General features: G+C 38.9%; 1 protein-coding gene across 1 annotated transcript; it reads left to right on the forward strand.

The window, feature by feature from the left end:
- Positions 1 to 5,014: 5,014 nt before the first annotated feature.
- Positions 5,015 to 18,182, forward strand: LOC131234814 (uncharacterized). Its single transcript, XM_058231790.1, has 2 exons — positions 5,015 to 5,181; positions 17,861 to 18,182. Exons 1-2 carry the CDS (start codon positions 5,032 to 5,034, stop codon positions 17,978 to 17,980), a joined length of 270 nt encoding a protein of 89 aa, XP_058087773.1. The 5' UTR covers positions 5,015 to 5,031; the 3' UTR covers positions 17,981 to 18,182.
- Positions 18,183 to 19,092: the final 910 nt, after the last annotated feature.

Consider the following 19,092-nt stretch of genomic DNA (forward strand, 5'->3'; position numbering starts at 1 on the left):
TCTTTGGTGTTATCTATCTGCTGACTTACCATGTTCTTGATGTTGCGAATCTGCTGACTACGTAATCTAGCTTTTCATGATGATATCTTTGGTTGGTTGTCTGCATATAATGTCGGCTTCCTCAATTGAATTATCTCTTTTTACTGCAATATCATCTTTTTGGAAGATTTCATTTCATTCTTATTTATATGGATCAGCTACACGCCATGACATGTGCCAGTTTGGACATGGTCTGTTCTGTCGGTCTGGCCTAAAATCAGGTTTGTCTACTCATCAGGCAGGCATCATTATTAGAAAAAGGCACACGGCATATATAAGTGGATGATGGTCTGTCTGTTTCATGAACTGTCTATCTGGTAAAGTAGACTGGCCTGGGCATCTGGTCGATGGGACCCACTTGATGGATGGCTGAGATCCTATACCTTTGTTGCATGATGGCATGTAGTGAAATGACTTCATCTATATATCATATGGGCCTGTTGGGTTGGTCACTTGAAAATGAGTTCCATCTCATTTTGGTCAACATCAATTTCATGTTAGAGATGATTGTTTATTGAAGGATTAGATGATGAAAGGCATCCATATGATGGTGAAGACATCTAAACAGCTTCATCTTCTTGATGAAGCCGGGGGATACTTTTGACTGTCCAATCCACTGATCTATTCATTAGGTCCATGCATGTTTCATGAGCTACCATGCTAACATCACACTGATCTAACAATCGCAACCGTTTGATCAAATAGCCATTAGTATGGATACTCAAGATTGTTGACACGAAAATAGGCCCAATCAATGGTTTGATCCATCCATTGTTTAGGGTCATTCAATGATTGCTTGTCATTCTAAAGAATTGCTTTTGCTATGTAATCCTAACCATCCGAACAATGGCTTGGAAAAAAGGACGGCTACAAAAGATAGTGCCAAATCATGAATGGAGGATCATCCAATCAGGATTATTTCTTTGTATGGTAGTCCTTGAGATGTGTTCGTAATGGACAGTTCGGAACGATAAACTAGACTGTCTAGGTGACCCAAGACAAGTAGCAGCACTGTTACTTACAGTCCTCTGAGGGCACTTCAGCTTTTGGGAGCAGATTAGGTGCTGCCCCGTCCTCACCCAACATGGTGCAGCCCTTACTGTTGGGCCCACCTTGATGTATGTATTCTATATTCACACTGTTCCTTTTGACATATCATTTTAGGGTGTGATCCAAAAAATTTCAGCAGATCCAAATCGCAGGTGGACTATACCTTAGAGAACGGTGGTGATTGAACACATCACCATTAAAAACTTCCAAAGGCTCACTGTAATGTTTATTTGCCATCTAACCGGTTGATTAGGTCACACTAACATGGATGCAGGGAAAAACAAATATCAGTTTGATCCAAAACTTTTGTGGCCCACAATAAGTTCTTAATGGTCAATCACAACTGTTTCCTATATTATGTTTCACATACATAAATCTGTTTCATTTTTTTAAAATCATGCCCTAAAATGATATGGCAGAAGGGATGGATGATATGGATATAGAATACATACATCAAGTTGGGCCTCACGTTAGGGGTTGCATGGTCTTGGTCTTGGGTAAGCGCCTCATGGTAGGAGCTTTTCTCTTTAATCAAGCGCCCGTCTGGATACCACCACATAAGTTACTTTTTCTGCTTACAGTAGTAGATAAGTAACTTATTTCAAATAAGTTTGGTTTATGATTAGTTATAAGTAACTTTTTTTTACGTAAAAAGAACTTAATTACTTTAACTGATGTTTTTAGCTTTTCTATTGGTTTTTTGATTAGTTATTTGTAACTTTTTTATTTAAAAGTACTTAATCACTTTAATTCAATTTTTTTAACTTTTTTGTTTTTCATAAGTTGCTAAAGAGAGGAGAAGCTGATAAATATGTTGTTTACAAAACATAATAATTCTTATTAAAATCTTCTTAATAAGTAAAAACTAAGATAAGCTATTTGTCACATAAATAACATATTTTAAAATCCAAATGCCCTCTAAAGGACTACAGCCCCTTTCAGCAAACCCCTAGACACCAAAGCTGTGGGTTTGACCGAGCTCTCGATAGAAAGAGCTACGTGAGCTGAAGATCAAGGAAGAAAAAACAAACTTAAAACGTACAGTCAATCCCCATTGTTTCCTATGGCATACATGCCCTACTTCAGATTTGGATCTACCTTAATTTTGGACTTATGCCCTTACATAAGTTAGAGAAAATGGACGGAATAGATGTGAAGGGCATCGGTTGGCGATTGGCCTCACCTAACTTCCACCTGCAGGAACATGCTATAGGCATGGATGGGCACATGCAAAACACAACCTTTATGATGTTGAACACTAAGCTGTCCACGTACTGGCCCATATGAGCTTGGGGTAATCCTGATTTTTTTCTATTGACGTCCAACATCATCTTGATCTAATGATTTAACGGATTGAATCTCACATACTCGTTATTGCGGACCCCCATGGCCTTTTGCTGCATTGAAGTTGGCTAGCCTCACCCATGGCCTTTTGCTGCATTGAAGTTGGCTAGCCTCACCCATGGCCTTTTGTTGCATTGAAGTTGGCTAGCCTCACCCAAGATTGTGCGACCCTTATTGTGGGCCCCACCTTGATGTATTTATTCTAAATCTACTTTGCCCATTCATTTTGTCAGATTATTTTGCCGCAAGATCCCAAAATTGAAGCATATCTAATTCTTAGTTGGACCGTAGCATAGGAAACATTGATAATTGTCTATTAACGGGCCACAAAAGTTTTGGATCAAGTTTATATATATATATATATATATATATATATATATATATATATATATATATATATATATATTTATTTATTTATTTATTTATGGGTATAAATTGAGTTGAGTTTGCGTCAAATAAATATTCAGGAAACATTCCAGTGGGCCCTAGGAAGATTTTAATGGTAGGACGTTCAATCGCAACTGTTTCTTATAGTATTGCCCACCTGAGATTTGGATGTTCTTCATTTTTGGGCTCATGCCTTAAAACTATCTGGCAAAATGGATGAACGGTGTGGATATAGAATAAAGACCTCAAGGCGAGCTACGCTCCTAATGCGCGCTCCTCGTTGCACGGGCTCCCTGCCGTCCTGTCACAACCCGACGCGGATTGCGTCTGTGGGCCACCCTGATGTAAGTGTTTTATCTATGCGGTTCATAGTTTTCCTCGGATCATTTTAAGATATTATCCAAATAATGAGGCATGTCCAAGGCTTAAGTGAACCATAAAAACTTCTTCAGAGCTAAAGAAGTTTCGGACCACGTCTACATGACCTTATGAATAGGTTGGATGGTAAAAAAAACATCACGGTTGTCATTAGAAAGGTTTCAACGGTGGGTGTCATTATCACTGCAACTTCCTTTGGTGTGTTCCACTTGAGCAAAGGATCCTTTGGTGTGGTCCACTGGAGCAATGCATCGCCCTCGTTTTTAGGGTCAAACCTTAAAATGACACGAGAAAAGCAATAAACGGCATGGACAAAACACTTATATCACGGTGGCCCCACATAGCCCTGCCAGTACGGATTACCGTCCGGGTGGGGTAGGACGCGATCCGCGTCCGTCACAACCCATGTTCCACGGAGAGCGGATTAGATGAGACCGAGCCTCACCCATGACGGTGCGGCCCTTACCGTGGGGCTCACCTTGATGTATGTATTATGTATCATTACCGTCCATCCGCTTTTGCAGGTCATTTCACAGTATTATTCAAAAAATGAAGCAGATCAAATTATTAGAGGGACCATACCATAAGAAACAGTGGTGATTGACCATTAATAAGTATACGTGACCTTATCAACAAATTGAATGGTAGCTTAACACTACGGAAACATCAAGGTACGCACTAAGAAGTTTTTAATGGGAGGGCACTCAATCACCACCGTTTCTCATGATATGGTTTTTGGGATAACACCCTAAATACATAATACATACATCAAGGTGGGCCCCATGGTAACCCCACAGTAAGAGCTGCACCCTCGGTAAGGCCAGGATCTCACCCGGGTAACAGATAAGTGGGTGTTACCCTTACCGTGTGAGGCCCACCTTGATGAATTTGTTTCATTCCATGCCGTCTATCCATTTTGCTAGCTCATTCAAGGACTTTATACCAAAATTTAAAAAGATCTAAATCTTTGTTGGACCACACCACTGGAAAAAGTAGCGAATGATCATTAAAAGCTTTTTGTAGGACACAAAAGTTTTAGATCAAGCTAATCGATGTACCGTCCCTTCATCCAGTTGTGGTTGACATTATCAACGGGTTGGATGGCAAATAAATATTACCGATCTGCTTACTGTTGTTCTGGGAAAGTTTTTAATAGTGAGCGTACAATCATAACCTTTTCTTGTGGTGTGGTCCACCAGAGATTTAGATATGCTTAATATTTGAAACCTGTCCTTAAAAACGGATGGACGGAATAGATATACAATATATGATCGAGGTGGCCCTACGGTAAGGGTAACAGCCACTAAGCTGTTACCCACCCAATGTAAAATCTGGCCTGATATTTGATCAGGTTCATTTTATTATTATTATTGTTGTTGTTGCTGCTGCTGCTGTGTTTTCACTTCATTTGGTGAGTTGCACATTGTTAACGGATTGGATGAAAGATGATACACAATGATGACACCACACAAAAACCTACGGTTGGCATCCCATCCACATTGTTTTATTATGTGGCCCATCAGAATTGTGGATCTTTCTTTCAACCCAGCTCCTAGAATCGAGGATAAAACTTGATCGACGGAGTGGATTTTACATGCAAAACATCTTGGGCCCCACAAGTTTGTGTGTTTTACGTTCTCGTGAGAACAGTCATTGCAGAGGATTCCGGCCCTTCACATGACATATTCTAAGGCCCTGTAAGTTTAACACGTGTCCCAAAGTTGCCACGTGCACACACGTGTCAGGATGACCGTTGCAACCATACCAGGAAAAAACCAACCGACCTCTTGTGGAAATAATAGATAGTACGGACGTTTTCAAGAACCCAAAGAGATGGCATCTCCGGAAGGAATAGGCGGAAATCCTGACGGAAATCTGACATTTCCGGCGGTCAACGCCGACGGCGAATTAAATCCCCGCAAAGCCCAAGACTTTCCGGTCGACCCTATCTCCTCAAATGTGGCCACATCTAAGGCCATCAAGGTATTTTTTCTTTTTCTTTTTCTTTTTCTCATTTCCATGGTAGGGTCCATGATTTGTTTATCCAGACCGTTGATGAGATGGGCCTCACAATGGATGGGAGATTCCCAAAAGAATTTCTAGATTAGAGATTCCTAACCCTTTGATTAGCGGTCGACAAATAGACGGCTCAGAGAAAACATTGCAACGGATTTAGGAAAAAGGCCAAAGGTTGGACGGGTGAGATCTTCCTACGTGGAAGAGGTTTTGGGTTGTTGCCCATCTGCGGTTGGACATAATATGATCGACGATCCATGGGCCCACTTGCTCAATTTAAAGTTTAAACAATCATGGGAAGGGAGCTTGCCAGTCCCACGAGCAGCCACACGTGCTAACATAGGACATGCGTCGGACATCCCATCCGTTCATCAGGTAGGAACGACTGTATAGATGACAAGACAAAAAATTCTGGCTATACAGCTATGTGATTGAGCCTGGCCGCTCAGCCATTGCAACCCGTAGGTAGGCTTCGATTGAACGAACTTCATCAGACGGTTGGAATCAAAACTTAAAATAAAATAAATAGATATAGTTACAAATACATGCATCTGGTTATTTTGTATAACATGTGACAGCTTGTTTGGACAATTTTACCCTGCTATTAACTTTCAATGGTGGATATTAAGGGGATATAGGCAGATATTTCAACTTAAGGGAAAGATATTTTGATAACTAAAAAACTTTATATGCCATGAGGCATACCGTTCAAATTTTGCTATGAAAAAGATGGGAAATAAATTATATCTTACCCTTAAAATTGGTCAATTTTGTTAAGGAACCAAGGAAGCACGTAGAGATGATTAAATAAAGCACATGCAATCGCACGGCCAAGTCCAAATAAGAACAAGCCGAATTTTATGTGGAAAATCCTTGTGGGAAAAAATCATGACATAAAGCGATGAATAATGCAATATGAAAGTGAAAATTACAAGAGATAGAGTCTTACCGATTCAAAAAAACTTCGAATCTCCTTCCTCAAACCCTAGCTGTATCCTTGAATCCTTAGGAATGAATTAGAAAGCCCTAATACACCTTTTCTGTATCATAATCCCGATTGCACTAGATATATATACTATCACAACTAGAATAGGAAACAACTTACACACTTACACAATTCTACGCACATCTTCAAAGAAACCTTCGATGACATCGATATCCCATCGAGGATCTGTTGATGGCATCGAACTCATTTGATGCCATCGAGTAGCAACACCAGACTGTTCAAGCAACCAACATTGATTTTTCAGATTTTCTCGATGGTATCAAGTAACAACACCAAAATGTTCCAGTAATCAACATGGATTTTTCAAATTTTCTCGACTGCATCGAGTAGTCTGTCGATGACATCGACGTACCCCTATTACTGACAGATTTAAGACATCAACAACAATCTCTACCATGTCTTTAATCTTCATTCTTCATACTCCCCATCAATCATCATCTATAATTCATCTTTCTATTATAACTCCACCATCACTTCTTGTGCACACTCCGTCTTCCATTAATGCCTTCGCTAAGTCCAGAGAAGTTATACAGAACTTGATCTTTTTTGTGGGAACCACCTTTATAAGCATGTCATCCAGATTCATGCTTATGTGAATCTTCTCTAGAGTTATATCTCTTTTTTCAAGAACTTGTCAGATAAAATGATGACACACATCAATGTGTTTAGTATGTGAGCGATAAACAAAATTCATAGTCAAATTGATCGCTCTTTCATAGTCATAATTGACTAGCATGACATCCTGCTGAAGCCCTAATTGATTTATCATTCCTCTAAGCCTTAATTGATCGCACTTTCGCAGTCATAATTAACTAGCATGACCTCCTACTGAAGCCCTAATTGATTTATTATTCCTTTAAACCAAACACATTCCTTGAACGCTTCTGTCAGTAACATATAATTATCTTCGGTCGTAGAAAGAGCCATAAAAAATTGAAGCTTCGACATCCAACTAATCGCTCCACCCGCTAGCGCAGACGAGTAACCGGAAGTCGACCTTTTAATCTAAATCCACATAGCCTATTAACTTGTCCCCTGATTTTTCAAATGATAAGATGTAGTCTTGCGTGCCTCGAATATATTAAAGTAGTCATTTCATTGCTTCCTAGTGTTGCTTGCAGGGATTGTATATGTATTCGTTAACAACATCCATCGCATATAAAATATCCGGTCTTGTACAGATCATGGCATACATCAATCTGCCTATTGCGCTTGAATAAGGCACACATAACATAACTTGTTTTTTCTTCATCTATTTCAGAACTATTCAGAAGAAAGCTTAAAATGAGCCGCATGGGGAACACTGACTGACCGGCTTTACCTTGTCTTTCCCATACTTCATCAATACCTTCTCAAGGTATTTCACCTGAGATAACCATAACTTGCTCATCTTCTTGTCTTTGTATATATCAATGCTGAGAACCTTCTTTACAGCCCCTTGGATATTTAATCTCGAATGTCCCTCATAGCTGAGCCTTCATTATGTCGATCTCAGACATGCTATGATTAGCGATAAGCATGTCATCAACATACAATACGAAGATAACGAATTTTTCATTACTCAGTGTCTTATAATAGACACGATGATCGTACTCACTCCTGATAAACTTTTTACTCACTATGAAAGAATAAAATTTCTTATACTATTGCATATGCGACAGTTTCAGGCAGTACAACGACCTCTTTAACCTGCAAACATTGTTCTCTGCCCCTTATATTTCGAAACCTTTTAGTTACTTCTTGTAAATCTGTAAATCTGCTCTTCTAATTCCCCATGTAGGAAGACAGTCTTCACATACATCTGTTCCGAATTGACATTATATTGGACAACCGGTGCCAATACAAATATGATAGATACTTGCTTCACCATAGACATAAATATATCAGTGAAGTCACACACATTCTCTTTGAATATATCCATTTGTTACAAACCTTGTTTCATACATATCTTGTTTCTTCTTAAAGATCCACTTACACCTAATCGCTTTTCGACTGATGGGAAGCTCCACCAGTTCCCACGTCTCATTCTTGTATAGAGAGTCCATCTCGTCATGCATTGTTGCTTTCCACTTTTCGGCATCTACATCGTCAAGAGCCTCTTGAAAAATAGACGGATCCCCCTCATCCATAATGACAACTAATGTAACATTTGAGTCATCATTGTATTTCGTCAGTAACCTACGATCCCTTAGTGGATTTCTTCTTACAGGCGGATGCTCCACCTTCTCCTATAACATTGTCTACGTCTCTATATCAGCCTGTGTTTCATATTTGTTTATTTGAACATTCACAACCAACTTTTCTGCTTCCTTGTGCTTATCCTTATGGAAAAATAAGCCCTTGTCGAATTTGACGTCATGACTAAGAATTATTTTTCGTGTAACCCGATTATATAGCCTATACTCATTCACACCATTATTATAGCTGACAAAGATGTACTTTTAGCAATGTGGTCCAACTTATCTCTCTCAACTAATGGTACATGAGAGTAAGCATCGCAACCAAATACTCACAGCCCTGGGTAGTCTACCCGCTGACCACTCTACAATTCTTCTGAAATTTTACAATCAATAGTCGTAAAAAAGGACCGATTCACCAAGTAACAAGCTGTGTTAACGACCTTAGTCCACATTTTCTTGCCCAACCCAGCATTATTAATTGTGCATCGGGTCCTCTATAAGAGAGTCCGATTCATCCGCTTAGCCACACCGTTCTGTTCTGGTGTGTGGTGCATTGTGTTGTGCCTCACGATCCCTTCATCCTTGTAATACCAATTGAAGTCTTAAAAAATGAATTCCCCATTGTTATCTGTCCTTAACACTTTCACCTTTCACCCTAACTGTTTTTCCACTACCGCCTTCCACTGTTTAAAGTTAGTGAAAACCTTGAATTTATTTTTTATAAAATAAACTCACACTTTTCTGAAATAATCGTCAATGAACGTGACAAACCATGACGACCCTCCACTAGAAATCACATGCAACGACCCCCATACAACAGAATACACATAATATAGAACCCTCTTACAAACATATTTTCTAGATTTAAAAGATAACTTTGACTGTTTACCACATATACAATGCTCGCATGTATTAAAATCAATACTTTTCAAAAGCTGGAATTAAACAACGATAAAAAAGTACCTTCATGCCCCGCTGACTCATGTGGCCCAAGCGCGCATGCCAGATACATGCAGACGTGGAATCTACTACAGACGCTGCAATTCCACCATATGAAGTACTCCCGATCAACTTTTAAAGGTTTGCATTCATCAGTACCCTCGTGACCATGAGTGCCCCTTTTAAAACTTTAAAGACATGATCAAACCCAATAAATCTGCACCCTAGTGTCTCAAGTGTACCCAGATATATCAGGCTCTTCCTCAACTCAGGAATGTGTCTTACTTCGGTCAAGATACGCTCCATACCATCAAATATCTTGATACGTATTGATACAACACCAACCATGTTACATGCAATGTCATTACCCAAAAACACCTGGCCGCTATCACACTCACTGTAACTAGTGAACTAACTCCTATAAGAGGTCATATGATACGAAGCCCTCGTATCCAAAATCCATTCATTGTTGAAATACTCATATTTTGATGTAGTTAACACGTCACTGCTACTCGCCTCCTCATTGAATTTCGCAATGTTGGCATATCTGGAAGAACTCTCTAAATTCTCCTTTCTTGACTTAGGATTCTGATAATCCTTCTTCATGTGCCCGGTCATACCACAATTACAACACTTCAACTTTCTTTTGCCCTTGCCCTTAGATTTTGACTTCGATCGTGAAGATCCACTGTGCCGTTCAGAATTTCTCCCCCTCGTAACCAGTGCATATGTAGAAGCACCCATGTCACCATTTTTTCTTTCTCATCGCCTTCGAATGAAGGACTGAGATAACGGTCTTAACAGTAATACTCATTTTACTGATGCACAAAGTATTTAAACGACTCGTACGATGCTGAAAGAGAGTTTAACAATATACACGCCCGATCTTCATCTTTCATCATTTCCTCCACATCCAATAGCTTGTAAACAAGCCTATTGAAGTTACTAATACGGGCATCAACGTCAGTTTCCTCCGTCATCTTCAGATTAAACAACTATTGTTTCAAATACAAACGATTTTCAAGAGATTTCTTCGCATAGATGTTTTTTAACTTCACCCATGTATCCGCTGTAGCCTTCTCTCTCATAACATTATATAGGACCTCATCTATTAAACACAACTGGATAGATATATTAACTTTCTTATTTAACTTGTTCCATTCTCCATTTGACATAGTTTCCAGTCGCTTTCTAAGGAGAGCTTCGTCCAATCTTTGATGAATTAGGATACCATTTATCTTAACTTTCAATAGTTCAAAATTGTTTTTATCAAAATATTTTTCTATATCAAACTTCATGTTAGATTCTATTGATATTGTGCTTTCAAATTCGATTTGCTTCCCAATGTTATCTCTGATACCACTAGTTGGGGAATCGCGAAAGCACATAGAGACAAATTAAGCAAATGACATGCAATCGCACAACAAAGTCCAAATAAGAACAATCCGAATTTTACGTTGAAAAACCCTTGCAGGATAAAACCGCGGCACAAAGTGATGAATAATGCACTGTAAAAGCAAAAATTACAAGAGATAGAGTCTTACCGATTTGAACAAGCCTTGAATCTCCTTCCTCAAACCCTAACTATACCCTTGAACATTTAGGAACGAATTAAAAAGCCCTAATACACCTCTGCACCATAATCTTAATTACACTCGATATATATACTATTATAACCGGAATAAGAAACAACTTACGCACTTACACAATTCTGTGCACATCTTTAATGAGACCTTCGATGACATCAACACCCTATCAAGGATCTGTCAATGGCATCGAACTCCTTCAATGTCATTGAGTAGCAACACTAAAATGCTCCAGCAACCAATATGAATTTTCTAAATTTTCTTGATAGGATTGGGCATCGAGTGGTCTGTCGATGGCATTGATAGACCCCTATTACCGATAGATTTAAGACATCAACAACAAATTTATCTATTGTAATTAGTATCAAAGAAAGTACACTTCATCTTTCAAAACATCTTTTGTCATTTCAATTCATTCACATGTGTAGCCCACACATAATGGATATATAGTAGTGAGCCCGTGCGACATAAAGCTAAATCTCCGAGAAGCCTATTGTAATGATTGTGTGACATTCGAGTAGACAAATCAAAGATTCGAGTAATTACGCTGGGTATAGGAAAGGGTGAGGATGGATTGCATGTTGTTAAACTTTTTTTTTCTTTAAGTGTAGTGTGCACCTTTCCCATACGTCTCTCCCCCTTTTCCTCGTTTCCCTAATAAACTCTCTCTCACGAATTTCTTTATCCCTTCGTTCTGTGTGTAACATGTGTCATATCTCTCATAATCTAGCTAGAGTAGCAAAAGGCAGAACTTCTTGTACAATTTAGCTGTCTTGATAGCGAAAATTTTGCATTATTAAAGGTTGTGGAGGGTTTTAAAATTAAAGGTATTTAATTAATTAGGTGAAGAGGTTTGGATGGTTGATGTCTCATTCTTTCTCTTAATGAGAATATTTCGATACTTTCATAGAGTAAGATGATTGATTATATCATAATCTAAGCATTATCTTAATTAATTGGGGTCAACTACATAAATCATGTTATGCCATTCCACCCTATCAAGGGTTACATTTTTTTTAAGACAATGTCGTACATATACTTATATTTTAGTGGAATTTCAAAAAACAACTTGCTTTTAAACTGTTTCCTAAAACCCGATTAAGTTTTTGAAATAAGGCCAAAAATCACTTTGACTGACGATGGTTTTAAAATTCCATCTGCTATATTTGAAAAGGACGATCATGTCATCTCCTTTTGTTCCTTGTGCAAGTGTGGATGCTGGATCCCAAACAAAATCGACTCACTTTCGCGGGTTGCCTCTCTTCAGGGTTTTGGGGGTTGTGATTAAGAGCGCGTTATGTTTGACCAGAGTCGCAACTAACTCATTACTTTGAATCTACAATTGATTAGACCCCGTGAAAACGCTTACGACTGAGAATCCAAAAATCATGTCCTAAGATGGCACTTGAGTTTGTATTCCGGAGATTCTAAGTAAGGGACCATTGATACAAAGAGGGAAGGTGTTAGGCATCTACTATGTCTATACAAGCGTACGGTGTTTACTTCACAAGATTTGACTAATTTATGAGAGATGAAATTAATTCATACACACAAAAGAAGAATGCAATGATGATAATAGTTAATCAATCTGAATTATTAATATACATGAACCAATTTTATTGAAAAGTTAATTGACAAGCCACAGAGCATACATTTGAATTGATTGAGTGTTGAGTGCTTTGTATATGGAACTGTGATATATGAGATATTTGATATTGTATTGATGCTTATGATAAGAGGGAAGCTAATTAGCTGGATTTCTGGTGGGTCGGCTTTGAGTATATCGGCATGCCACAGAGCATATGTCTGAGCCAATTAAATGGGATAAAATGACGTAATGCAATATAGTGATGGTGTATTTGATGAGTAGAGGGGTTAAAAAAGGAAATAAGTGTTGCACAATGCTAATGCTTAAAATTAAATGAAACCGATTGAGGTTTGAATGGTTGGATGGATGGTAGTATCGCGAGGGTTATATCAAGTGGCTCGGATTAGGAATTAGGTGGCTCAGAAGACTTAGACTCTCATTAGACAAGACTAGACCGGGATTAGACTCTCTTTTTCTATCTCTTTCACTCTTCTCAGTGGATGGATGGGATGACTAAATGGCTAAATCCCTAAGGGATATGAGGCTTTAAAATGAGAGTGGATGCTTGAAATGGGAAGGGAAGTGGGCTATTTATAGTTTTTAAACCCAGTTTTCTTGCAAGTCTTGTCAAGTTCATGGGTAAAATATGATTGGATGGATTGGATTTGAGATTGCCACACGGCATCATCTCAATGGCTGGATGGGTTGTAAAATGGTAAATTTAAGTAAAAAGATGGACATAAGAGTAAATACACATTAATCACACATATGAGGTTCGCGAAAGGGAGATTCAACATGCTTAGAGCTCATCTGCCAAAAGAGGAGGCATATCACGTCAGTGGCAGCTGGAGCCACCACTCCCTTATGGGATCTCCTGTTTTGGCAAGAGTTCTCCCTCAAGTGTATAGAGGTCCTGCCTCCTGGTTTGACAAGTTGTTGTCCCACCTCAAGTTCGGTTTGGGCTGATTTTTGGGCTTTGGTTCAGGCCTGGTTTAGGGTTGAGCTTGATAAGGTGAGTTGATTGGGTAGGTTGACCGGCCGAGTTGACTTGACGAGTCGATTCGCTGAGTTGACTCGAGGCTCCAGTATTTAAAGTCGTAGGGTTTGGGATTAGGGTTTGGATTACGGTCTAGGGTTCAAATTAGGATTTAGGGTTAGGTTTCCTTGGGTTTAAGTCTTTAGGGTTAGGGTTTAGGTTAACCATCCATTGGTTCAAACTTAATCAGTTTATTGGCCTGGGGTGGAGTGTTTATAGCAAGCTTTTAAAATTCACTCTGGAGGTGGACTGTGCCGTGGGCCCCTTGATGATGGTTTTGTTTAATCCATGCCGTCCATTCTTTGTTAATTATGATTTTATGTCATGAGCCCAAAAATGAAAAAGATCAAAATTTCATTTGGACCTCACAAGAATTAATGGTGTCAATTAAATCTTATAATTGAAAAAATGCTATGGCCCACTACAATTATATTTTTTTAACCATCGACCTATTGATTAAGTAAGGTATACCTAAATTAAGAGCTATTATAATTCCTTTTTTGTCCATCCAACGTGTTTGGTCTCCAAGAAGTTATCAAGGGTAGGCATTTAATCATTATCCCTTTCCTATGATGTGGTCCACTTGATATTTGGATCTACATCATATTTGGGCCCATGCCCCCAAAATGACCTCACAAAATGAAAGGAGGGTATGGATGTATCACATATATCGTAATGGAGCCTACAACTTTTGAAATTGCAACTTAAATGCGGTGATGGAGAAGTACGGCAGGGCTGCAGCCTGAACGAGCCGAGGCAGATTCCTTGCCTAAAGAGATATCTTTGGGAGCAGATTAAGTGAGACTAGGACTCACGCGAGATGGTGCAGGCCTTATTATGTGCCCACCTTGATGTATGTAATTTGTATCCACGTTGTGTTGTCCATCTATTTTTTCAGATCATTTTAATGCATTATCTCAAAAACAAAGCAGGTCCAATTATCAGGTGGACCATACCATAGGAAAAGAGTGATGATTATCTATGATGTATCTGTTATAGCTAAACTAATTGTCCATTTGGCCTTCAGGGCATTAACTAAAAAAAGTGGACGACACCATAGAAAGTTGTGAGGACAATGATTTCCACCGTTGAAACCTTTCTAGGGCCCACATAGAAGTTTTCAACTGTAGACTTTCAATCTCCACAGGTTAATGTGGTGTTGGCATTTGAGCTTTGGATCTGTCTCATTTTGGGCTCAAGTCCATTTTGCCATATTGACAAACAGTTTCGAAATAATACATACATTACATACATCATGGTGGGGGTCACATAACTTGGTAACGTCAGCATACCATGGATGGTGGCGTGCGGCAAACTACGGAATCTACCTGCCTGCAGCAGATTAGGTGAGACCTCGACTCACCCAAGCCGGCTAGGCCCTTATCAAGGGGCCCACCATGATATATGTATTCTGTATCCACGCAGTCCATCCGTTTTTACAGATTATTTTAAGGCATTATCCCAAAATTAAAGTAGATCCAATAATTAGGTGGGCCATACCCTAAGACCCTAGGAAACAGTGGTTATTAAACATCCTACCGTTAAAAACTTTGTAGGTCACACCTTAATGTTTCTTAGTGTTTATTTGTCATCCAATCTATTGATAAGTTCATATTAGCCTGGATGAAAGGTAAAAACAAATGTCAATTTCATCCAAAACTTTCGTGGCCCATTAATGGACAATTACCGTTGTTCCCTATGGTATGGTCCACCTAATTATTGGATGTGCTTCATTTTTTGGATAATGTACTGAAATTATCTGAAAAAAATGGATGGACGACATGGATACAGAATACATACATCAAGGTGGGCCCCACGGTAAGGGCCGCCCATCTTAGGTGAGTCTGGGTCTCACCAAATCCGCTTCCAAAGATATCTCTCTTGGCAGTAAGTCAGCCTCCGCTAGTTTGGGAATTGCAGCCACGTGGTGCTACTCGAACCCCACCTTCAGTTGTAGTTTCACTGGTTGTAGGCTCATTATGATATATGTGGTACATCCATACCATCCATTTATTTTGCAAGGTCATTTTAGATCATGAGCTCAAATATGAGGTAGATTCAAATCTCAAGTGAACCACATTATAAGATATGGAAAAGGATTAAATACCTACTCTTGATAACTTCTTGGGAGCCAAACACGCTGATGGACAAAAAAAAATTACAATAGCCCTTAATTTAGGTCCAAGTTACCTAATCAACATGTTGGATGGCAAAAAACAATTACAGCGGGCCCTAGCCCTTTTTTAATTGTAGGATTTACTGGACACTGTTAATTCTTGTGGGGGTCCACATGAAATTTGATTTTTTTTTTTTTTTTTTCATTTTTGAGTTCATGACCTAAAATCATGGTTAACGAAGAATGGACATCATGGATCAAACAAACCCATCATCGTGGGGCCCATGGTGCAATCCATCCCTTAGCGAATTTAAGAAGATTGCTCAAGGAACAAAAGGGGAGGGCATGATCATCTTTTTCAAATACAACAAACGGGTCAAAGTGATTTTTTAACTATGTTTAACAAACTTAGGTAGGTTTTAGAAAATAATTTAAAAGCAAGTTTTTTTTTTAAAAAAAATTAAATTAAATTCCATTAAAATATAAGCATTTGCATGGCATTATCTCTTTCTTTTCTTTTTTTTACCCCTCCACTCACCCATACACCTACATGGGCACTTGTACTCGGGACTTTAGTGTTCAAACGTAATACATTTACCATTGAACCAGTTAGATTGACCATAAGTCTTTTTCTTATCACCTCTATTCATGTCCTCTTGAACCATTCGATCACCTTGCTCTTTTAGAGCCTTTAGCTTATACCAACTTACTCCTTTCAACCAGATCCTTACTCTTACTCTAGTGGTAGACGTTCGGGAGTTTCAACACCAGGTCAAGGGTTTGAGTATCCATAGGTGGTGAAATCCCACTATTGCGTGAGTGTGTAAAAAAAAAAAAAAAAAAAACTCACTCCGTTCAACCAGTGCAATTCTTAATATCGGTTGCACATGACCAAATCATCAAATTCTACCTTCCCTCATCCTATCACCCGTAGGTTGTACTAATAAAATTTCATTTCTCATCTTACCTATTATCCATCTCAATGTCCTTATTTTAGTTACACTCATTTTATAAATATATTGTTCTTTAACCATCCAATATTCTATCCTATAAAGCATGACTAACATTATTATAGCTATCTTAGTACACCTTTTTTTAAATTTTTTTTTTTTTTTTAATAACTTGACACACGCCCTCACACCCACACACACCACAATGGGTACTTGAACTCATGAACTTAGTGTTGAAACTCTTATGAGTCTACCACTAAGTCATGAGTAGGGACCCAAAAACAATAGTCACGTAAAACTCTAGAAGACATTGCATGATGGAATTAAATTAAATGGTAGAACATGCGCACTGATTTAAATTGATTTTCAGACTAAAATTCAAATTGATTTGCTTTCGGAAAAAATCATGGCACAAAGATATGGATATCCACTATAATAAAAGCCTTAGAGTTGTACAAACTTATATTCTTTAATTACAGGGTTCCCGAGCTCCCCCTACGATGCATACCTCTAGGAAATCCCTAGATTTCTCGAGAAATCCTTCCCAAGCTCTTTCTAAGTGTAGAAAACTCACTCTCTTAACAAACCCTAGCACCTTGGGAGAAAACGCCTATAAAATTTAAAGCCCTAATGAAAAATTCAGGCTTAAATACCATGTTTCACATAAGATTGAGAAACCCGACAAGAAGTCATGGTCACCTATGGAATTCCACGGTGGACCGTGAGCATTACAGTGAGTCACGATCGACCATGGAATCTCACGATTGACTGTGCCCCACACAACAAATGGACTTTGATCAACAATTTAGATTCAATAGAGGAAATCTAATGGCTAAGATATGTCCCGAATGATGTCTTCGGGTGATGCTTCATCCACACTGGTGTTATCGAATTGGATGGTCCTGATCGTGTTACATGGTGAAAAATGATTGTGAAGTATATTGCATTCAGCTTGAGGGCCCACTGCTTATGGCCCATCAATGCTGGAGCTGTGGCCTGTGGGTCTGTTGGAAACCTGCATTTGGTGCCACTGCTGATGTTCACCGGTACAGATGGACCTTATATGGTCTTTTTTCAACCGTCCATTAGATAGGAGACGCTTACACATGTGATTGCCCGAACAATGTGATAGTTTTGGACTCATCCATCCACAACACATAATGCCAAATGGACGGGTCAGATGATCTGTTTGTGCAATCATATGGTCCTGTATGTTTAGTTTTTGACATTGTATGTGAACCACAGGATGAAGTTGAGGCCAAAGAAAAGAAGGATGCAGTGAAATCAGCTTTGATTGTTTCGGGTGTGCTTGTGGCGGTGATCGCAGCCATCTTTGCCGTATCTAGGAAGTGGAAAGAGACATAATCCAACGGCCAGAAATGAAGTAATCTTGAAATTCGGCCCTTTTTTGTTATCGTTTTTGTTTTTTTTTGTTTTTTTGTTTTTTAAAAATTTTTGTCCTTGTTGTTGTAATTTCGATGATACTTTTAAGAGTTTTATATCCATATTGTGGATCCGACTGACCCGATTAGGGCAAGTTCCGGAATCTTAAATCATGCTGTCTACAGCCTCTCTCTCTGATCAAGTCGGCCCGATTTTGATGGGCAAGGTATCATGTAGCACTTTTATATCGTAGAGGGTTTAGTTAGATTTTCAGTTTGTGCATGTGGGGTGCGTGGATTAATGATCCTAGCCGTTGAAATGGGCCTCTACGTGCATGGCCTCGTGTTCACCAAAAGCATTCACCCTGGCTGTACGATATATGGCCTTTTTCTTGGAGGATTGTGAGTTTGTGAATTCTTCCTATTTGGAGGATTTTTTATAAATGGGCCATCCATGGTGGGGTCTAGAATATCAACGGCTTGAATCTTAGTGGGCCCCGCTTTTACGAACTGAAGATCCTAATTAATGATAAGTGATATACAACCGTTCATACCCTAAATAATGCACAGATAAGGATACACATTTAAATGGTAAAGGAAAGAATTCATGATGCTCAGACAGGATCTCCAATGGGGTTTCCGAGGGATGGCCCATATCTCAGATGAACGGAGCAGATGGAACATTGGATTAGTTTGGGCCCATGAAAGAATGCCATTCATCTCAATTGCAGGTCTTTCTTTACCTAGTAGAGGGAACTAGACCAAATTTTGTCAAAATCCAATCTGTGGATGATGAGATATATTCCACTAAAAGAACTTGTCATCTTGAACATTTTTGAACATTCGTTTCTGTCGCGATCCATGCCCCAATTTAGACAGGCAACTCCTTAATGTTATAGAGCTTGAAGCATTGGATGTCATGAAAGGCTCGGATCTCCCAAAGGAGACAAAATCAAAAAATAAAAAAGCTCAAATTGGCCGGCAAACAACTAATGCTAGATTTTGCATTATAAAAATAAAAATAAATTGTCAGCATGTGTGGCTACACACAGTTCTGTACGTCAAAGATCTCAACTCTTAGATCTTTGTTTGGAA

The sequence above is a fragment of the Magnolia sinica genome, chromosome 19 (genome assembly GCF_029962835.1).
Source record: "Magnolia sinica isolate HGM2019 chromosome 19, MsV1, whole genome shotgun sequence".
NCBI lineage: Eukaryota > Viridiplantae > Streptophyta > Magnoliopsida > Magnoliales > Magnoliaceae > Magnolia > Magnolia sinica.